Here is a 22,957-nt window from a genome sequence, read left to right as displayed (position 1 = left end):
CTCACTCAAAAGCTTTCTTTGTAAGATGTGAAACACCAAACGCCACAAGCTTAGTCAACAAGTGGAACTCATTCAAATGACTATACAAAGCTGTCAAACACTTATTTGGGAATTACTTTATTAAAAATAAAGTTACACCAAAGCAAAGTCTGAAGTCATTTTCAGAAATGAAATTTTCAGCATTCAGAAATAGCCATCCACTTATATAAACATACATTATTCAATAAGGCATTTGAGATGCTTCCTTTGCTAAAAAAAGGGAGGGGAAGGACACGTTTACAAATAAAAACCAAATCTGCTACCACTTTACTTACAGTTTATAGAAGATGGCAACACATTTTTAAAACCACAAACATTTTGTTGCCTTTATGCTATTGTTTAGCTACTTTCATGGCATCCTGTGAAAATTTCAGTGCATCTGGAAGGCATGAAAGGCAGGTCTTAATTCTCACTTCCAACAGCATCTTGCATTCTGGCAGACATTGACATGGTTGCACCTTCGCATCAGTATTTTCAGCTTGTTACACTGTGCACCATTTGATTATAGGTATCATTAAAACCCGCATCTCAAAGTACTGTTTGTAGAAGGATAATTTTTGAAGGGTAGTTTTCAAACATGACATTTTAAACTAAACCCAGCAGGCAAAATGAGCACAAATATGTACAATTCCACATACTACAGAATTATGCAAATTGTGTCTTCTTTGGAATCTGTAAAAAAAACCCAACCAACTAAAGTGCTTGTCACATGTGTCCTCATTGATTAAAAAGGACAGGTATTTTATAAAAGTGATCAATTGCACACCAACATCATTATGGTGCTTAAAGAGGCATTTCAACAGAAAGATAAATATTATCAGCACTTAATTTTAGCTTTACAATTAAGCATACATAATTTTAAGAATTTTCAGACAAAATTCCCTAATATACATAATCTATTTATTCATTAAATAAAGATTAAAGAAATAAAAGCTTATTTCTCCAATACTGTCAAATTTTAGTGCAAGTTTTCTAACATTGGTACCAAACTCTACTTTTTATTGTGCTATGGGGTTTTCAAAAATTTCATACTGAGAAAAAATTTAACATGAGCATGGGCTAACCTATAAAGCCAAACCTTACTAACCAAATACATCATTCAGAAGTTAAGCCTCTCTGTTATTCACAGCAGCTAACAGAAAACCTTAATTTAAATCCAAAATAAGTATCTTACAATCTTTGCTAGGCACTACCTGGCTTTTAAAACTTCAAGTTAAAAGTCACAAAACCAGAGGTTAATTTAAGCTGAAGAGTTGACTCTTCTTTTACAATTTGAGTTTAGTTTCTGCTGTGGAATATCCAATTCCACTTCACAGTCAATTTCACGTTCTAGTCTTGTAAACTCTGCATTAGGAGGACTGCTAGTGTTTTCTAGAGCTTCAATGAGGGGGGAAGAATTTTCCTTAAAGGAGTACATATTATTGAATTTGATATGAAATTCTGCTACATCAAAGGGTATATAAAGATATTTAAGGATGATTGAGAAGAATTATTTAGAAGTTAATTGTTACATGTCCTCGTTTCAATGTTTGAGAAGATCTTTCAACTAAAAGGCAAGCCTGAGTGCCCCCTTCCAAAACACCTAAGAACAGGTTTCCTTGGCAATTGGTTTGACGGTGGTAAACAGCAATCAATTTTGCAGGTGAAAAGAAGATGGTAGTGATACACTAATCCTGAACTCCAGGACCTTTTTATTCCATATGGAAGATAACAAAGAAAAAGCCTTTATACTCAAAACTCCAGCTTGTCAGATTCCTCACGTTCCACGCCCAAGTGTGTAAGACCTGTATCTGTAGCGTCGTATTTGAAGTGAGACTCCAGTTCCCAAAACCAAACAGATTGTGGCAGTATCGGCCACAGCACCTGTAAAATGAAAAACCTGAGTGCAAGCCCCAACTTCAGGATGATGCACGTAGCATTCTCCTTGATGAGTGGGCTGTTGGTCTCATCCAGGCTGCAACCAGAGAACAAGATGTCACTGCTGACGTGGGGAAAACAGCGAATGCGAAGTGGCAGCGCAGACGTCATCTTGAATATCTGCTTGGCACCACAGAGAACAGACTTCTGTTTCTTGTTAGAGAAATCTGCTCTCATTTAGATTCTGAGATGAAACATCCGCGTCCAGACGCCGCGCACTCCTTTCATGTTAGGAACATGGGTATATTCAAGGATTCACTTGGCCTCCAAGCCTGGGGTTTTAGAGTTGGTACCTGCTTGTTTGTAGTGAGCCCTGATAGTCAAGAATGTTTGGATCCAAGAATGCAGACTGATTCCATCCAACCTATGAGTTACTTGCAAGAAAGAATCTTCCAAGGTTAAAAGAAGCATCATTTAGTCATTTCCAAATGTATTTGTCATTATTTAAGTTCAGATCTAATGTTTCTTTACACAAAAAATGCTAAGAGCCTCTCATTCATTAATCCTTTTGGTATTAGATGATGTTCTTCATTCATTTGGTAAATTCAACGTTTACATACTGCTTTTACCAAAATAATAATGACTATTTGCTAAAGCATTAACAGATGTTTTGGACCATTCTCCCATAATCAATATTTGACAAACTGACAGTAATAGCTTATAGACAGAGGGGATAAGCCCAGCAAGTTTTAATATCAAATTGCAAACTATGCTGTCAGTTCATTTATGGAATGCAACAGCTGACCAAAAAAAAAGAAAAATCTTCTCTTTCCAGAAGTGTAAATGGATCATTCTCACTGACTACAAAAGCCTATGTGGTTGGTGTTTTTCTGGAAAGAAAGTAACAAAATAAGCTGGAAACAAAATAAGCTGGATTTTAGAAGTGCAGCATTTCTTTGTTTAATCTTTTTTGATGTTATATCATTTCTTCAAAGCTATTATATTGAATGGACAAGGAGCTAAAGTTAGACCAAACCTTCCATCCATAGATGGCTTTGCAGCATTTTCAGGATACAAAAAGGTAAAACTTTGCATTAGACTTGCAAAAATTAAGAACAGCTCCATTTTTGCCAACTGCTCTCCCATGCACACACGTTTACCTAAAGAACAGTTAGAAGAGACGTGTTACTGGTTTTATACCGTTGATCCCTTCGTTAACACACATGCAATTCCTACGCTAGCACAGTCCAAACACAGAAAGGCTCCAGCTATTGAGCTATGAACTCTGAAGCTTTGGTCTCCCCTATTTCAGTCTAAGCCTTGCTCAGCTGTTACTGCTTCATATTAACAGCATATACACCCACAACAAAAGTATTATCGAAGGACAGTTCCACCAGTTCTCATTTCTGCCTGGCAACTGGAGACTTTAGGAACCCAACCCGTTTTGCAAGCCACTGACTGTAATAATAAAACAAGTTCTGTACTTGGTCCTACGTCCAACTTTTACATCTCACGCCTCCAAGGCCCTACATTTGAGATACCACCATCACCCCCAACCAGCTACGGACTGCACGTGGATATCTTACCCATTCCAAAAGGAATGAATGCCTCTTTCTTAATTAGTTGGCCATTTTCATCCAGAAATCTTGACGGTTGAAATTCATCTGGTTTCTCCCAAATGTTAGGATCTCTGTGTACTGACCACAAATTAGGCACGATCACGCTGCCCTTCGGAATAGTATATCCCTGCAGCACTTTAAACAAAAGCACAGAGACAGAGGATCTGACAAGCTGCTAGAAATAAATATAGGAGACTTATTAAAAAGATGACTGGAAGATGTCACAAAAATTATAAGGATCCCTAGCTGTGGACTGCAAACATAGCAGCAGCTTAAGGCAAAGGTGGTCTCTGCTAGGCCTGCCTGGGTCAGAATCACACAGGGCAGAGCAGCTGGAAAGACCTGAAATTACAGCCACAGCTCCCTGCAGGGAAAAGGCAGCAGCAAACATCAGAAATGCACTCTTGTTGCATGGAAGTGCTGCGAGGCAGTTTCCTCCTGTTCCTGTGCCCTCACACAGCCCCAATATAGTGAAGGTGGAGATAAGGAAGAGGGATGGATTTTGAACTGTTATCACAAAAGGGTTTTGAAGCGACTAGTCTCATTTCAGCTTGCTCCACCTCGCTGTCCTGCCAGCCACAACATTTTAAAAAAGCAGATCAATTCAGTACCAGGTTTGAAAGCCAAGTATTGCTACCTCCCATTTACTCTACCCACTTCTCAGTTACGTTTATGAAAACACATAGCCAACAAGACAACTTGGAAAAGGATATTTATTGTTGTTTTCTGTAGATATGGAGCTCAATGGTGGAAGCCTTTCAAGCTTTAGCAAACCAATTGCTCTGAATGGACATTTTCAGACCTCTGTGTCAGATGGCCAAAACCAACTCTGCTGTTTCAGGTGCAAAGGTGGAGTCTCAGCTGCCAGCTACCACTAAGCACATCAATCAACACAAGCTGACCCCCAGAACAGAAATCACTCTAAGTTAGAAAACTTCCGGGTGTTAGGTCAGACATGCTGCTTAAACAGAGGAGTGTTTCAAGCCCATCTACTCCCTATAATTGGCATTTTACATGCTTGGGTTACATGTCTAACATGAGGTCTTTGTCAATTCTCACTGCGTGTCCCGTCAGATCTTCATCCACAAAAAGAACGCTGCTTTAAGAAGTCTCTACAAAGGCTTACCAGCAGTTTCTGAGGCCATTCGAGGAATAGAAAGGGGAACAACCGCAGTCATCCTCTGCACTTCCATAATGGTTGCCTCTGTGAAGGGCATTTGAGCCTTGTGGGTAAGAGAAGGAACTTTGTCACGTCCTAGAACTGCTTCAATTTCTGCATGAACCTTCTCTATTCAAAGGGAGCAAGAAAAATAAAAAAAAATAAAAAAAAGATGCACAACACGTGAAAAGACATCATCTCAATTTCACTTGCCTATGCTTCATTGTTTGCATAGGTTTCTTGAAAATGACTGCAAAACATGTGATCTGTAGATGAAATAACTACGCCAACATAAGCCTCAAGAACGGACTCAGTAAAGAACAAAATAACCAAGCACAATCTTGACAACTCTCAAGAGTAAAGCTACTGAGATGACACACATTGCTAGCACTTCTGTATTGGAAAAGTTCTGTTCCAGTTCCAAATGTATTCATAATCTTAGTTTAAGAGTTTAACTCTTACTATACAGTAATTTGAAAGGTGAAAACACCAAGCTTCTGGCCTGCATTAAAAATAAAACCAACAAAAAGAGAGCGCACGTAGTGCATGCCTGAGCCAGCCTCTGTCCCTGAGGAGATCCAGTTCTCAGAACTGGGAGAGGCAGTGAAGAGACTGGACAGCTTTTCATGCAGCTGCTTTGGATACTTCATTCTGGAGCAGGAGTTATGGTGCTGTTACTACAAGTGCTGAAGCCATTTAACTTGATCATGTTTCCTACTTTCCGTTCACAGAAACTAAACTCAGCTATTTCCCAGTTCCCCCAAAAGGCAGCAGCAGCAGATGCTCCTTCCCCCACACAGCCCTTCTGCAAAGGAAAAACAGAAGTTTTAATGAGCACATCTTCCCTCTCATTCATGTGAGGTGCAAAGTGTCAAAATATTTGTTTGCCCCTTTCATCTCACTAAAGGCTCAGCATGCAAGGAATTCTCTTCACAGAGGTCCCCAAGATGCAAGATTTGCTTCACCCATGTACAGGATGACGCACCTTTTCTTCCAGGTAACTTGGAACCTGGCTACAGAGCAAAAGACACGCTTGAAAGAGGAGACCTCAAAATTAACCTTTAATCAGAACCAAAAAAAGTCAGTTTCCATTTCTTACCCTTGATATCCTGAATATTTTGTGGTTGTCCTGCTTGCATTTTCCAAGATTCAGAATCCAGGTTGCTGATACTCTGAGTTTTTGCTCTTTTCTCTCCTTAGCACTGATTCAAGATTAAATAAAAGCTCAATGCAAAAAAGTTTCTCTGTTTTCAGAGGAGCATTCAGAAATACTGTAAGAACTGTATTCAACGAACAGTTGCTGCCACCTACTGGGTTTGCTACGAAACCAAGTTCTCAAATGAGGAACAGAGTAAAAAATACCTTGACAGCAAGAGATTCCCTAATGGTGTAGCTCTCGAGTACCTGCTTTGTAGGGTTTTGTTACTTTTTTTAATGACACATTATAGCCTTGTACTCAGGCATGCATGTCCACAGTAATTTAAGCAAATAAAGTTTTCAATATTATATAAAAAAATAAATAAGGAGACTGTCTCATGCCAAATGTCACACCAGCATTTCATCCTGAACAACGTTTCTTCAGAGTTTGTAACCATATGTGGAACTGCACAGAAAGTAGCCAAACTGCTGCTCACGTTACCAACTGCAAAAACATAGACTTCAAGAGTTCTCTGCTAACAGCATGTTGTTTGAACTGCTCCATTACACTTCATATGTTTAAAAACCTCACAGATCTTCAGAAGTCAAAGACCAAAAGCAAGTCAGGGAACAGACTAAACCAAATACTCCCCACTGCCTCCCCACATGCATGCACACGCACACACCCACCCTTCTTTTTCCATGTAAAAAGCACAACTGGCTTCCACGGAAAAATACATTCTTTCTGATTTTTTTCCCCCCTGATAGCCCTTCGTTTACCCTTCTGTGTCTGCAACATTTGCTATTGCTGAAAGTTATGCAATTCAGGTTCTTCCTTTAGGAAACAAGAGAAAAATATTACCAGGAAAAGAAAACAAAAAAAAGGCCCATACTCGACTCCCAGGCAATCAGGATACATAAGGAACGGGATACCAGAAGCCACTAGAACCACATTACAGAGTTAAGTGATACACTCTGGACTACTGATCTTATTCATATTGTTTGACAACAGCCAAAGCATGAGGAAAGAGAAATTTTTACACAGAAAGGGCTATTAAGCATTAGAATGGGCTGCCCAGGGAAGTGGTTGAGGCACCACCCCTGGAGGTGTTTAAAAGACGGGTAGACCCAGTGCTTAGAGACATGGTTAACTGATGGTTTTTATCAGGGTTAGGTTGATGGTTGGACTACATGATCTCAAAGGTCCCTTCCAACCTACACAATTCTATGATTCTGTGAATGAGGAAAACAGAAAGAGGCGATAAAACTGTTAGAGATCAGCAGAAGAGAGAAAACTGACTAGTCCATGCATGTACAGTACCAGGCAGCAAGAAAAGGGGTTAAAAAAAGAGGGAACACAAAACTCCTCAGGGGTTAAAAAAAGAGGGAACACAAAACTCTTCATTTGTGTAATTTAGATCTCATTTGTGTAATTTAGAACATACCTAATTCATGTAACTCCACATCAAACCAAGCAGTGATAACACACAACCTTTAAAAATAGAATAATAAGCCTACACAATATGACGGGATACCAGAAGCCACTAGAACCACATTACAGAGTTAAGTGATACACTCTGGACTACTGATCTTATTCATATTGTTTGACAACAGCCAAAGCATGAGGAAAGAGAAATTTTTACACAGAAAGGGCTATTAAGCATTAGAATGGGCTGCCCAGGGAAGTGGTTGAGGCACCACCCCTGGAGGTGTTTAAAAGACGGGTAGACCCAGTGCTTAGAGACATGGTTAACTGATGGTTTTTATCAGGGTTAGGTTGATGGTTGGACTACATGATCTCAAAGGTCCCTTCCAACCTACACAATTCTATGATTCTGTGAATGAGGAAAACAGAAAGAGGCGATAAAACTGTTAGAGATCAGCAGAAGAGAGAAAACTGACTAGTCCATGCATGTACAGTACCAGGCAGCAAGAAAAGGGGTTAAAAAAAGAGGGAACACAAAACTCTTCATTTGTGTAATTTAGATCTCATTTGTGTAATTTAGAACATACCTAATTCATGTAACTGCACATCAAACCAAGCAGTGATAACACGCAACCATTAAAAACAGAATAATAAGCCTATACAATATAATTTTATTTTACATTTGTCCCCAGGAAACTCTCTCTCCCATACACGGAACTGATGCCCTATTTTGCAATCTTTGCTCAACAATTTGTTTGACTTTTTGCAGTAAACTACGATCTTGACCTATTTAAAGAGATTATTCCAGACAGAGAGGTGCTGTCACCAAATATCTATTTGCTTATCTGCAAAACAGCTGCAGCGCATGAAAAACCTCCAAATCTCAAATACTCGATAAAAGTATTCCAGGTTTATATTGTTCTTAGATAACTTGAGGTTTGCCCTTCCTCACTCCAGGTTAGCAAGAAGTCTGGGCAAAGCAGTGGTCTCGTTGGGAAATGTTTCACTACTATAAACTGGGGTAGAATTACCTAAGTAGAATCTGTGCATCCTGTTAAGGCTTCCAGTTTGCATATACTTGACAATCTTTCTAGTGGAAATCAGTTGCTACATAGGACTTTAGGAGAAGCTGCTGACAAATTAATAAATCAATTGCTTTAGTCTTCTTAAATTCAACCCTCCAAAGTTGCTAAATAGTATGAATAAAAATGCTGGCTTTGCAACCATATGTACTGTAACAAGACTCAGTGTAGAAAAATATTTAACCAAAATTAATTTTAAGTCTTTGGCAGTGGAAATTTATGCTAAGAAGTCCTGAAATGCAAGTGTACCAAGTACTATTTTATTATTGTAACCACCCCACCACCACTAGTGTTTTTTATATCCACAAAAATCTACAAGTCAGTTTCTCGAACTCTGTCACCAACAGTAACCAGCTCATAGCACCATCAAATAATTTGGGTTGCAAGGAATCTCTGGAGGTCTTCTGATCTAAACTCCTACTCAAAGCAAAATCATCTTCCAAGTTAGATCCAACTCTGGGGGTAGATCAGACTACTCAGGGTCATAACCCACTGAATTCTGAATACTCCCCCAGTCGGAGATTCTGTTATCTCTCAGGGCAATCTGTTGCAATCCTCACTATCTTCACAGGGGATTATTTTTTTCCTAGTACCTCATCAGAATTTTCTTGTCTTCTTAGCATCTTCTGATCTGGTAGTTGTGGATGACATAAGGTCTCCCCTCAGTCATCCCTCCCTAACCCTGACCAAGTCCAGTTCCTTCTGCCTCTCTTCGGGGGCCACATGCTCCATGTGTCTTTCCCCCACCCTCCCGTCATCAGCAACCTACCCAACTGCCATGACTGTTCAAGACTGATGGGGAAAGGCCTTGCAATGACATTGAGCAGCTAGGGCCATGGATCTGTCTAAGTCCAATTTGCTTAAGCTGTCTCTAATTTGATCTTCCTCTACAGCGGGCAGTGTTTTACTTCCCCAGACCCCACCGTCAGGCTCAAGAACCTCCCTGCTCGGGGAGGCATAAAACCAGACCTTATCACTAGGTATCTCACATATCTTATGTCAGTACTACATGCCTGGAATGCCACAATTTCCAAAGTTTTTGAAACATGCTAAAGTTCCCTGGAATTGCTTGGGAAAGATACTGCAAGATAAAGAAAGATAGGGCAATTTTGATAGTTAATATATAGCACTAACCCAGAGGTTATCATAGCAGAGCACGACACATGCCTAATTACATATTAACTTTTCAAATTACATGTACACATGTACTATTTGCACTTCAAATGACTTCTCTACTGTTGCTGTTTGCTTCTGTTTCTGAACATTGATCTAGACTCTTACAGTTTGAAATAAAACGCCTAGAATAAAAATAGTCTTACCTTGTACTTCTGGGTAGAGAGACATGTAGAGCAGGCACCACAGTAATGTGTTGGAAGTAGTGTCTGTGCCTGCAATGAAGAGGTCACCAATGATAAAAAACAGGTAGTCTTCATTAAAACTGCTCTCCTTGTTGTTCTTTTCTTCTTCCGCATGGATGAAGTACATATCAATGAAGTCCCTGGGATTTGCTGCATCCAGTGTGTCCCTGTGCTGTGCAATTATTTTCTTTAGAAAAGCAGTAATATCTAATTCTGTTTTCCTAAGTTCCCGGAAAGGCCCGAAGGGGAGGTAGTAAAGCCAAGGGCAGATATTGACCAGGATCATATAGCTGTTCACACTTAGCTCTAGTGCGCGGGCCATGTTCTTCAGCATCGTCTTGAACTCATCATCTTCGTAGTTGAAACGCCTGCCAAAGGCCATGGAACAGATAACATTGGACACCGCGTTGCGAATGATGGGGAAGGGGTTAAATGGCTCCTTCCCATGCTTCAGCATTTCCTCCTTTATAAACTTCAGTTCCTCGATGATTTTAGGCTCTAGGCTGTGTCTTCCTACTCCAAAATGACGCAGCGTCGCGAGAGAGAATTTTCTCTGTTGCTTCCAGACAGGGCCATAAGGTGCAAAAATAACACCTGGAAGAGAAAGGAAGAGTCTGAAACCAAAATGCTCTATTTTCAAGAAGAAATAGCTAAGACAAGTCTCCAACCCAAGAACCAGAAGAGAGGAAAACAATACATAGCAAATCTATTCTAAACACTGGGCTAGGAGCTAAAGGAAGAACAAGAGGTTCTGTATAACAGCTTAGGGACATCCTGCCCCTCCTTTTCCCAATTAGTGAAATGAATGTAACAGTTACATCAGTATTAGTCTTTGCAAGACACTAATGGATGGAGAAAGGGTACCGTAGATGCCTTATTACAAATGATAACAATTTTGTAGGAACTGTTACGCTGGGACATATGTTTGCTACAGCCTTTTTTCCTTAACGTCCCAAGACACAAATTCCTTCAGCGAGACAGAACAGAAGATATTAAAACACGAACCAGTTTGCATTTCTTTTCCCTTTCACATTATATAAACTTCTCAATACTGTTTGCATGTGTACGTTTTTCTATTACAAGCAAGGTTTTTCTTTAACCAATAGTCAAAATACAGGATAAGTGTGCTGCAACCTGGGAAGGTGAAGACAGGTTCAGAGTCACTTGGCAAAAACCTGCTTGATTTGCATCTCAACAGGTTTGATGCCTCCAGGCACGAGTACTGCAGGATTGTGTCATTATGAAACACCATTTAAATTAAATCCCATAGCTTCAAGTGTAAGTATTACTCACAAACAGAAACATCTCTTTTGTTGAATTAACAGACCACACCAAAGACATCCCAGTGCAACGAAATACACAACCTGCTATTTCTAATGTACTCCGTGGTCAAGCCAGGAAAGTTTAAAGTTATCAAAACACAGGCTAATTCTGCTAATTCTACAGCAATAGCACCTGATTGCTTTTTAATAAGCACGATCTAGGTCCCTCGCTTTCTTCTTATCTTTACTGGGGCAATTCTGGTACAGTAAAAAATTGAAGATAAAAAGCTTCAAGCACTTAACCAATAGATTTCTCCGGCCTCGAAAAAAAAAAAAGATAAACAAGTTTCACAATACTGTTAGCACATCAAGAAGCCTCCTGGGATAGCCCTCCTGAATTTAAAAAGTAGTTTTCCACAAACACTGAGATCTGTAACGGACCTGAAGACTAGACATGAAGAAATTCTGCGATACAGCCATCATGTGTTTAAACTCCCAAAGCCCCTTTTTTGAGGGGGGGAAGCTAATAAAGTCTCCTTTGACCTACTCAAAAAAAAAAAAACAAAAGCCCAAACGTGCTCAGTAAGTTTTGACAAGTGGAATAACCCACCCACCAACATCTCAGTCCTGTTCAACATATTCATCAATGACCTGGATGAGGAGACAGAGCGTATCCTCAGCAAGTTTGCTGATGATACCAAACTGGGAGGACTGGCCAACACTCCAGAGAGCTGTGCTGCCATCCAGCATGACCTGGACAGGCTGGAGAGCTGGGCAGAGAAGAACCTAATGAGGGTCAACAAGGGCAAATGCACCTGGGGAGGAAGAACCCCAGGCACCAACACCGGTTAGGGGTGGATCTTCTGGAAAGCACTTCTGAGAAGGATCTGGGAGTCCTGGTGGATAGCAAACTTTCCATGAGGCCTTGTTGCCAAGAGGGCCAATGGAATCCTGGGCTTCGAAGGGAAGAGTGTGGCCAGTAGGTGGAGGGAGGTAACTCTCCCCCTCTGCTCTGCACTGGTGAGGCAACAACTGGAATAACGTATCCACTTCTGGGCTCCCCAGTTCAAGAGAGACAGGGAACTACTGGAGAGAGTCCAGCGTAGGGCAACGAAGATGATGGAGGGATTGGAGCATCTCCCTGATGAAGAAAGACTGAGAGAGCTGGGACTCTTCAGCTTGGAGAAGAGAAGGCTGAGGGGAGACCTTATCAATGCTGACAAGTATGGAAAGGGTGGGTTGAGGAAGGATGGAGCCGGACTCTTTTCAGTGGTTCCCAGTGACAGGACGAGGGGCAACGGGCACAAGCTGGAACATGGGAAGTTCCACTCCAATCTGAGGAAGAACTTCTTTCGGGTGAGGGTGCCAGAGCCCTGGAACAGGCTGCCCAGGGAGGTCGTGGAGTCCCCTTCTCTAGAGATCTTCAAGACCCGTCTGGATGCTCCTGAGTGATGTGCTCTGGGCAACCCTGCTTTGGCAGGGGAGTTGGACTGGATGATCTCTAGAAGGTCTTCTCTAACTCTGACAATTCCGTGATCTCAGCCAGAGCATCTGGGATGCGGACAACCCACGCTGCCCGGCCCTGGGGCTCCATGGAGGCCAGCAAAGCCCTCCACATTTCTTCTCCCGGTGTCTCCTCACCCCTCGGATGTCAGGATGGCTCTTCCTAAAGCCCCCGCTGCACAAACGCCGTTCCTTTTCCCGCAGAGGGAAGGGAAAGGGATGAGACACCCCAAGCCCGGGGGATGCTGCCTGCTCCCTGCAAGGCTCCGTCACCCGTGGGGCAAGGGGACACCCACGGCCAGCGGGCGGCTCAGTCTGTGATTAGCAGCGCTCGTTAATTTGGGCACCAAACCCAACAGCTCCCGCCCCGCATCCCTGCCCGAGCCCCCCGGGCAGCTCACGCAACGCCCCCCCGCCCCGGGAGCCGGGGCTGGGCCGCCGGGCCCGGGCAGCGGCTCCCTCCTTCCCCCCCCCGGCCCTTACCCTTCTTGCGGGTGATCATGAGGACGATGGGGACGGAGGGGCGGTCGCTGAACACCTCCGCTTTCTGCACCAGCGCCTCCCGCACCGCCCCGAAGGTGTTGAGGACGATGAAGGGGCGGCTGCCCACGAAGAGCCGGAAGACGCTGCCGTACATCTTGGTGAGGCCGGTGAGGAAGACGTGAGGGGAAAAGGCGGGGGAGCCCCGGCCGGCCCCCTTCACCACCACCGCCCATCGCCTCAGCAGCGGCGGCGGCAGCAGGGCGAAGGCGAAGTTGCCCACCAGCGGCCAGGGCTCCGGGCCCGGCGGCAGCCCCGACAGCGCCCGCGGCCGCCGCCTCAGCAGCCAGTAGCAGCCCAGCCAGCACAGGGCCGCCAGCAGCAGCTCGGTGGCGGTGGGGGCCCGCAGCAGCCACGTCCAAGCGGCCGTGCCGGCCGCCGCCATCCCCTCAGGCGGCGCGGGGACCCGCCACGATCCTTCCTTCCTTCCTTCCTCCCGCCCCCCCTTTCCTCGCCCCCCGCCAGCGCCTGGCGGCTTAAGATGGCGGGGGCGGGCGTGAGGCGAGGCCTGTCAGAGCCCTGACCCCGCCGGCGGCGGGCTGTGGGCGGGCAGCGGGGCCGCCTCAGGGCCGGGCTCCGCTCGGCGGGAGGAGCAGGGGCCCGGAGCCAGCGGCAGAGGTGGGGTACGGAAGATCCAGGCGATTATCGAAGGAGGCTTTGCTAAAGACGGTGAAAATTAAAATTAGTTCTAGCGGGGGGGTGGGATTTGGGTTTTTTTGTCTGTTTTGGGTTTTTTTGGGGGGCGGGGTAGGGTATGGGGTTTGGTTTTTAGGTCCTCGGGTGAGGGTATCAAAAGCTGTAGACTTTAAAATGATTTAATCGAACAGAAGCGCATATATGTTCATCTAGTAAAAAAAAAAAACCATCAAAGTGAGTGCTCCTTACAGCCCCATAGGACTTCACTTCTAAATGCCTCTCATGCAAAAATCTCTTTTTATTAGGGAAGGAAAGACAAGAGGATCCATCCCCAAGACAAAAGCTGGCACTTCCAGGTAACACAAAAAAAATCTTCTGTTTTTCATAACCAAGGACTAAGGTGGGAGAAAGGTGAAGGAACTGCTTGGCAAGCGCAGGACAGCACTGGGCCTACTTTTTAGAGGAACAGTGGGGTTAGTTCTTGTCCTTCCCCAGAGCAAAAAAAACACCCAAACAAACAAAAACCCCAAACACACCAAACCAAAACCAATCAACAAAAACAAAAAAAAACCACCACACACCAAAAAACCAAGTACCCCCTCGGCCACCCCAAACTTAACTGGTTTTCAGGGTAGCTTTCCCCTTCTCTGCAAAACACACCTTGGTGCACTTTCTCCAGCTGATCAACAGCCTAAAAATTTCATCTATACAAAGGTAGGTAGATGTTGAAAAACGCTACTGCATGGCATCCCAAACCATCTGCTGCAGCATCGGTGATTTTAGTCTCTCACTACAGGAGGAAAGCACTGTGGGCAAAACAAGAGAAACACCATCTTTGAAGTGACCTCCCCGAAACAAAAACACACAGATCAAATAGTGCTTACCCATTAAAAAGGGTGGTGGTTGTTTTTTTTTTTTTAACTAGTTGAACATACAGTAAAGATAGCAACAAGTGGATCTTAAAATAGTGGCTGGACTATATTAAAAAGGTTTTATTGCAATTGTACAGAAGTTACAGGAATTCTAGAAATACATAAAGCTTCAAATGATGAAGGACAGTGTTCCTCCAAGCAATTAAGGCAACTGGATGCAACCTCCCTTTAATCTAATATAAACAGCAAATGGGTATTTTACTAGCCATAGATGAAACAAGGTAGAAAAACTAATAAGGTAGAAAACAGATTTAATTTGGCAGAACAGAATGCAGTTTGTTTTGTCCATATCTGGCAGAAATTCATTGGTTAATTACAGTGTACACCAATGAAATGCATCCATTAGAAAAAAAAATACAGAAATGGGCAAAGATTTATCTGAACCAAAGACATTTTAAAATTTGAGCCTCAAGGAAAGTTTAAAGTTGTGCAATCTGAAAATCAGAAGCTAAGCTGTTCAGTACAGCTCAAACACATGACCAGTTTTGCCCATTTTCTTTACAGAAGAGTAATGCAGCCTCACTTCCTTCTCAGTCTAGTTTAGAAGCAGCACGAGATAAAGAAATTCTCTTCTTGCCTCCATATGCAGTTGGAAGATTGTTTTTTGTGGCATACAGCCAATTCTAGGTTACCAAGAGATTAAGTTTCACATTAACACAGGTAAAAACAACACTATTTTCATACTTTTAACTGACTGTACTGATCAAATATAAACTTTGCTCTGAAGCATCATTAAATGAATGTTTCCACTTAAAAATGCCAGAAGTTGTTGCAACATTAAAGTCAGATTTGCCAATTAGAACCAATAGCCTCTTTTTAAAGCATAAAATTAATAGCAAAACATAAACCAGTACTTTACTAATATTCTGCATACCCTGAATAACTACATATTCAATGTAATGAAAACCACCTCAATTTAATTCTGCACTTAAGGAAAATCCATTCTGCAAACTGTTTTGCCTGAAATTGTGGAATCAAATCATTTGGTGACTCTAATTTTAAAAGGTAAAAACACCTCCACGTAATAAGCAAACAAAAAACCCCACCAGAGTCAAGTCTGTCATTAAAACAAGTGTTAAATAAAAAATATAGGTCAAATTATTTTTCTTTAACCAAGTTACAGAGTTAAGGCCCAAGCAGAAACATTTCAAGTTTAATTAACACTGTAAATTCTCAAAAGCAATATAATATTCCTTTCTCAAACTTTATCTTGGCCTTTGAATCTTACTAACAGTCCTTAAAACTCTCGACCAGTTATCCTGTACAGCTGATGAGTTAGCACTCATTTTCTTCAAGTATGAGCTGTGTTTTTATATGTTTCGCTTAAGCTCGCAGGCAACTTCTGGATTTTTATTTCCACAGGCACTTGATTGACAAAAAACACTCTCCTTATAAAAAAAAATACTGAAAATATTTTAAAGTTATAAGTTAGACACTAGTGCACTGACAGGCGCTAATGCAAAAAAATCTGCTCTAGGTCCAGTGCACGTCACACCCTCTCACAGCTTCCATTTTTGCAGGGCATTTAAACATGCAGCCATCTATCTCTTAATATTTCAAAAAATATTGCACCTTTTTTTTTTATAAATTAAAAAAGACAACCAGTTTTCTCCAAAGCATCTAGCAATTAAAAGATAGGACAGTTGCATTTATGGATGTCTTTGTTCTATCTTTGGCTCTTCCAAGTGCCCTACTGCTAAAGCAAGCACCGGGAGAATTAGCAAGACAGAATACAGACCATCATTACCCAACTATCCATCTCCTCTCAACACAAACACCCAGCCAGCCCTGCTTCTACCCTAGATGGTGGGTTTGTTTCCACTTTCAATGATCTAACTCTAGACCTGGAATATTCTTTGCACAGGCACAGAAGTTTCGTAAAATAAAGAAACCTGTTTATTTCTTGAAGTACGAGGTACAAGTGGCTCACGAGAACTTCTTCCAGTATATGAAAGTTAGTGGTTTAGTGATCAAAACCTCAGGGTGCCACAACTTTGGAGAAGTGTGCCGCAGTGTTCCAGGGCACCCTATCCCTTCACCAGTGTGCACCTGGATGCGGCACCCACCCTACATGCTCACAACTCCCTCTCAGTTAAGGGCATCATATTTATTTCAGAGTTGGATTTCCAAGTGTGTTAGAGGCAGACACTTTTATAACTGCAGGTTGGGAAGGAAAGGGCCTTTAACAAGAACTAAACGTTTTGTATTCTCCATGGACAGAAAATGTAGGTACTGCTGCCCAAAGAAGCCTCTTGTCCTTCATTATATGCAGGACAAAAATCACAACCAAAGGCAGGGGGGAGGAAACAACAATAACTTCTGCAACAGAAGGCACAAGGTAGTTTCTCATCTTAAGAGAAGGTTGCTTGCGAAGCTTTAAAGCCAAATTAGAAAAATACTTTGCTGTTCCACAATCTAAACAATCCTAGTTTAAGGCTCTTTTATGTGTTTTTATAATGTCCTACTATGAATTGCCTTGGTAATCATGGCAAGTTTCACTTCTGTTCTTTAGCTATGGTTACGTGGTCATGTTCCTTCACAAGTTTGTTTTTGAGAAGCTTCAGCAAAAGATAGATCTACACTGCATAATCGTTGTTCTCCTAACACGGTTTTGTCCACTTCTCATCCTCTCTGTCTCCAAGGCTTCAACAATAATGACAAAGCTAAAGAATTATTATTATTTTTTTAATTATTAGCCTATGCCTTAATCCTACCCAATTCTTATATTAGACCGAGTTTCAGAAGATTAGCTATCCTAAGCATGTATGTAAATTTAATTTTGGACATGGTAGGAGTGTATGTGGGTCTATACTACATTTTCCTGCACTAAAAATACTTACTATAATATTTTGCAATTTTTATATAAAAAACAGAAATAGAAAAGGGTCATATTTGTATAAAAAAAAACATTGGGAACAGGCTTAATACACAGAGAAATTTTGCTTTATTGAAAAGGTGTCACAATAACTTTCCTTAAAAGTTCATGGGTAAGAAGAGAATACCAGCTCTTGCTATTTTTTTTTTTTAAAGAGATCATTAGCACCATAAATGGACATAGGTTTTTGATTTTTAAAAGATGTGTGGTCACATAAGTAGTACAACAAAGTATTGCATTTGTTAGTACATAGGCTGACCATAAGAAGTTTCAGTTTGTATGTGCTGAGTAAACCACGGGTTTGGGGGGGGGTTAGGTTTGGGGCTTTGGGGTTTTTTTGCAGGGAGAGAGGGGTGTGTTTTTTTTTTTTTTTTTTTTGGGTTTTTTTTTTTTTTTTTTTTTTTTTTTTTTTTTGGGGTGGTTTTTTTGGTTTTTTTTTTTTTTTTTTTTTTTACACACACAGTGAACATAGATTGCAACATCCTCTAAATCACAACTCCAGTCTCGTGATATACAGCAAACCACAACACTGAGTTATCACCCACTTAACCAAAATAGCTGACATGCTAGAAAGTGTTAGCCTGAAAGTTTTGCATCAGAAAAGCCAACTCTTGCTAATTAGGAACAATTTATGTAAAAACTAGGCCCACTTTGCAAACATTGGTAGAAACTACCAGCATAAAAGGTCTCCAAGTAGTATTATTTGTTATTGTAGCATTACACCATACAGCGTTTGCAGAACTTGGCCCTAAAGCTATAAAAAAAAAGGTCAACATTACAGCATTCCTGTATGACCAGCTAGGGTTCCTCAGCAGCCAACAGCTTTTCTTGCCCCATTTTTCCCAGGTTGGATACGTAGCTCCAATTAATGTACAGAGCTACAGATTGAACCGAGGAGAAACCACGCAAGAAAAGCTCTCAGCCAGTGAGGATGAAACCACGTTGCGGTTAAAAGGGACACCCTGTACTGTTTTTACAGAAGCCTTTAGAGTTCTCCTCAAAGTCACATGGAAAGCACAAGAACCACAGCCATCAAACCATTGTTTCCTCTTTTACTTTCAGGTTCCTTGGTGTGACCTTGACCTCAAACACCCAGAATTTCATTTTTTTCACAGCTCCCACATGCTCTCGTGAATCAGGAAAATAAACATCAGTGAATGCACTAAGCATTTAGAGAGCAATAGTTGAGTCCTGAGATAAAAAGTATGCCCTAAGATGTTAGGTTTTGTACTTGAAAATAATTTCAAGTTTCAAATTGGGCAAATGTGTGTCTGGTGAGAATACCTTTTGGCTTTAGTGTTACTTTTGGAGCCTTCTCAAATGTAAATCCTATTGAAACCATTTAGAAAACACAATGCACTAAACATTTAGAGAGCAATAGTTGAGTCCTGAGATAAGAAGTATGCCCTAAGATGTTAGGCTTTGTACTTGAAAATAATTTCAAATTGGGCAAAAGTGTGTCTGGTGAGAATACCTTTTGGCTTTAGTGTTAATTTTGGAGCCTTCTCAGATGTAAATCCTACTCTTCTGTATTGAGCCATTTAGAAAATGCAGTTAATAGAAGCAAATAACCTCAGAGAGGAGCCCAAAGCAGCTGAGGCTAAAGTGTCAGCAGTATTTTCAGTGGCAACAAACTGAAAAAAGTGGAATGCAAAAACAATCTTTACAGGAGTAAGGAAGCACAGATAACAGGTTACTCAAAATGGAAGAGGGGTTGGAGTTCAGCAATATTGTTTAAGGTCCATATACAAATAATTCACTGGCAGAAGTAAGCAGGGAGATAAATTTCCTCTTGATATTCTCAGCACTCCCACCACCTCCAATTAAAAACAATAGCAATAATAATTTAAAAACAAACAGACCCACTCGTTTTAAATGCAACTCGCATGCAGGAATACCAGATTATATCCCCTGTTGGATCAGAATGCAGCTCTCTGATGGCTCCCTTTCCAGCCCTTTCATAAGTTTTCATTTGCTAGTGATCTTCACTATGCTTTTCAGCTTATTGCCACCTTTGGTACCGTGCCCTCAGTCTGAAAGGAGCTGAAAAGGACAAGCATTGATGGCTCACAACCCACTATGTAATTACAACCTAGTTTATCTTCCCAGAGAAGATAAACCCTTCTCCACACACACGTGCCTGCACGGTGCTTGGGTCCCCAGCTGATCAAGGCACCTTTTCTTCAGAATAGTTTCTGACCACTTTTTCTATTATAAAAAAAAAAAAAAAGCGCCAAGTCACCTTTAAACCTTCAAACGCATTTCAGCAAAGTTATTTTGTAAAAATTCATCTCAATTGGCACAAAGGAGATTTTTCTGTGATTGGTCTTTGCAGTTGCACAAATGCTACACCCCCTAACGACCTTACTATGCAGAAGGCAAATACAAAAGCTGAGATTAATATTATATAGGCACAGCTGGAAAGAGTATTTCTGCTAGAAGAAACCCGCATGTAGAGACTTTAAAAACACCTCAGGCACTGTATACAATGGATCTACGTTTTTTCCATTGACATTTACCAGAACTAGAGCTGGTTATGACTACCCGTACAGCAAGTAAAGGACAAAACCACTCACTCATCTAGGGGAAGGAGGACTGGGCCAACCAATACAGAATCACTTGAAAAAGAGTGAATATTAAATACAATGGTATAATACAGCATCCCTTTTCCACTCTAGTATGGAGAAGGCTGCCTGGAGCACCCACCCAGTATCCTTTGAACTCAAAGTGACAAACTGCTTCTTCCAGCAAGAGCTGGTTTGCCCTTTTCTCCCACCTGGGGGAGGACAGGTTGCATCTTTAAAGTTAAAGGTCAGCCCACAGCAAACAGCCACAGAAAACAAGCTTCTCATAATATTTGCTAAACTCCAAGTCCTTGGGAATTAAAAATATTTTCATTGAAAACAAGGTCAAATAGGAATTCCTGAGTTTTTAAGCACTAATTTTAACCAGGAGAGGAGATCTCCTCAAAACAAGTATTTTAGATAAAACACTGGAAACTGCACAATATCAGTACTTCATCTTAAAACATCATTCAGGCATTCTAAGTGTTTTGTCAGGAATGATTACTGAAATAAGAGATGAGTTTAGAACTAGAACTTTTCCCTACAATATTTAGGTTACCTAGACCTAGCCTGAAATAACTATGTGCTTCTTTCTAGGTTAGTATGATTTAGTCACATGGTTACATCCATGGAAACTTAACCCCACTAGGAAAAGCTTCAGTATGCTTTAAGCATTACAGCACTTTCTTCTTGTTACAGAAACTATTAGTGACAGCTTGAAGGAAGAGCTTATGACAGTTTGCTAACCATATTTAAATATTTTAAAGTCTCCAAGCATCTCTGAGTTCAGGTTTATTTTTATATTCTGTTTTACAGAGGAGAACCAGCACAAGACATATGCCTGTTCTGTAGAATTAAGTGCAGAATTAAGGAAACCTATTTCCTTATAGGTTTTTTTGCAGCACTGTTACACATAAACAATTTAATTCTACATTATTTAAAAATTAGGTGTAGCCCAATGTCATGTAAGAAGCAATATAGGATCACCATCTACTTCAATGGCTGCTGCTTCTTTCCTTCTTCTTGTAAGTACTAGAACAAAAGCCTGTCTCCATTCTCAGTTTCTCAGCACAATATTTTTTTGTTAGACACTAGAAGCACCATGAAGTATATATGAAGGCTAACATAAGTTACTTCAGTGGCACACTAAGGATATATTTTTCATGTGCACTTAAGCAGCAACACTCATTAGAATGATGTTCAACAGAAGTATTTATTTTTAAGACCCCTTTTTTCAGTAACTGAATTTAAGACATTGATTTTACAATGCCTGATATAGAACACTTAAATTCAGAAGTGTTCAATCTTACAGTACTGCTCTAATTTTATGTGCTTAAGAAGACTTCTAGGTAAGTCCAAAACATATATTGCAAAAATATCAAAGTGACAATGGAGTTTTACAGCTGTTAAGTCTGCCAGTAAGAAAAAATACTTCCAGTACATCTGACAGATTAGACATGTTTTCAGAATTACCCCATGAATCTTTAAGATTTATTTTTTTTTAATTAAAAAAACCTGACAAGCTATGGGAAAGTTCATTTCAAGTAAATGGAAGGACTTCACCTTGCACTGAATATAATAGATCTCATCTCTAGAACTGCAAATCATACTTTGTATCTACTAAAATGCAAAAACTAATTTGGGTTAGTACCAAAGAACTAGGATAAATTGTCTAGCCAGATGCTACTCATGGGAGAAAGCCAGAGTTTGAACAGATTCCAATTTAAGATACAGATAAGTGGATTTGCAGTAATCTAATTAAGAGAATTCTCTCTTATCTCTTAAAATACTTCCCAGTTCTGTCTGTGCTACTGAGCTTTATTTCTGCATTACATGAAGGTAGTGCAACTTAAAATATAAATACAGTCTTGATTGTTTTTTTCTTTCATTTTTTTCCCCACCCTCTCCCCTCCTCTTATTTTAAGGAGGGAAGCAAATCCAGTACTAGAGTTCATAGCAGCATTTAGCAAAGCTCTTTTTGCTGCTACCCGACTTGTAGCTGTCTTTCCAAGAACACAGCAGTGAATAATTAACATTTAGTACCATTTATATCCACATGGGAGTGCTAAGCACCTACCATAAAAATGTCAATTTACAGTGGCTTCAAGTAGATTTCTGGCATTGGATTAAGCATCACACAGCAGCAGGTCTCTAAAGGTTAACCTCTTAGTCGAGTTAACCTTTTAAATCCAGGTGTAAATTTAGATTAGGCATTTAAGAAAGCTTGTTTCATAAACGCAAAGCACCCGACAGCATTTAAGTCATACTAATATGCCAGGTGTACAAGTATAGTGCCTTTTTTTTTTTTTAAGGTGTCTGAGAAGTTCAACATGTAAATGCTCTTTAATAGAAAGAAGGAACATTTTATTTATAGTCACAATACAGGCGCAGCTCATGTGACACCTGTAAGAAAGATTACTGTAACTCCAGGGAAGAATAATCACAGTGAGATACTGCAAACCACTGGGCATACACAGCCCAAATAAGGTACTAATCACTTGATTGTAGGCTTAAGTGAAGTCCAAGTTTCTCCTGTTCTTTTTACCCACTGCAATCCTTTTTTCTCTTAGGATGAAACCGTGTTTTTGGCTTCATAATATTTATATACAACGATGATTCGGTTCTGTGGTTTGTATTAGATAAACTACTATAGCAGTAAACACTTTGCATATACCATTACTTACCCCATTTCAGCACCTTACATATAGGCCTATCGAGTCTTCAAATACAACCATGCCATCCAAGTTCACAAAAGCAATTTTAAGCTATTGAGATAGTAGAAAAGTGGGGGTTTCTCCCAATTAAACACACGCATCATCTTGAGGTCTTTGATACAATGGTGAAAATTTAAGCACTTCAGGAGGGCCAAGCCAAAACAGGGATCAAGTATTTTGAGTTAAGGCTGCCATTTAAACTTTCTTTTGTTTTACAACAGAAGTTTATAAAATTCAGCAGAATGAAAGCTCAC

The 22,957-nt window shown here is 40.8% G+C and overlaps 1 protein-coding gene and 1 long non-coding RNA gene across 2 annotated transcripts in view; one reads left to right on the top strand and one right to left on the bottom strand.

The window, feature by feature from the left end:
• Nucleotides 1-101: 101 nt before the first annotated feature.
• Nucleotides 102-13,500, bottom strand: LOC106887267 (cytochrome P450 2U1). The gene is made up of 5 exons (XM_014940725.1): nt 12,926-13,500; nt 9,639-10,271; nt 4,642-4,803; nt 3,483-3,650; nt 102-3,056 (listed from the first exon to the last, which is right to left on the bottom strand). The coding sequence occupies exons 1-5, from the start codon at nt 13,365-13,367 to the stop codon at nt 2,878-2,880; spliced, it is 1,584 nt and encodes a 527-aa protein (XP_014796211.1). The 5' UTR covers nt 13,368-13,500; the 3' UTR covers nt 102-2,877.
• Nucleotides 13,501-13,583: 83 nt separating this feature from the next.
• Nucleotides 13,584-22,957, top strand: part of LOC106887288 — a 15,988-nt gene continuing 6,614 nt past the window's right edge. Inside the window, exons 1-2 of the long non-coding RNA XR_001411845.1 lie at nt 13,584-13,651; nt 13,924-13,974. This is a non-coding gene — a long non-coding RNA (uncharacterized LOC106887288). The remainder of the gene's footprint in view (nt 13,652-13,923; nt 13,975-22,957) is intronic.

This window comes from Calidris pugnax, unplaced genomic scaffold, assembly GCF_001431845.1.
Source record: "Calidris pugnax isolate Ruff unplaced genomic scaffold, ASM143184v1 scaffold34, whole genome shotgun sequence".
In the NCBI taxonomy this organism is placed as follows: domain Eukaryota; kingdom Metazoa; phylum Chordata; class Aves; order Charadriiformes; family Scolopacidae; genus Calidris; species Calidris pugnax.
The sequence above is the reverse complement of the archived record's forward strand: the minus strand, read 5'-3'. Positions and strand labels throughout refer to the sequence as shown.

Excerpts from the sequence above, each read along its gene's own strand:
- LOC106887267 (XM_014940725.1), bottom strand. The coding sequence starts at position 13,367 with ATGGCGGCGGCCGGCACGGCCGCTTGGACGTGGCTGCTGCGGGCCCCC. Across the intron at positions 4,804-9,638 it reads TCTCTACCCAGAAGTACAAG|AGAAGGTTCATGCAGAAATT; the intron begins GTAAGACTATTT and ends CCCTTTGAATAG. Across the intron at positions 3,057-3,482 it reads ATTCATTCCTTTTGGAATGG|GTAAACGTGTGTGCATGGGA; the intron begins GTAAGATATCCA and ends ACTGTTCTTTAG.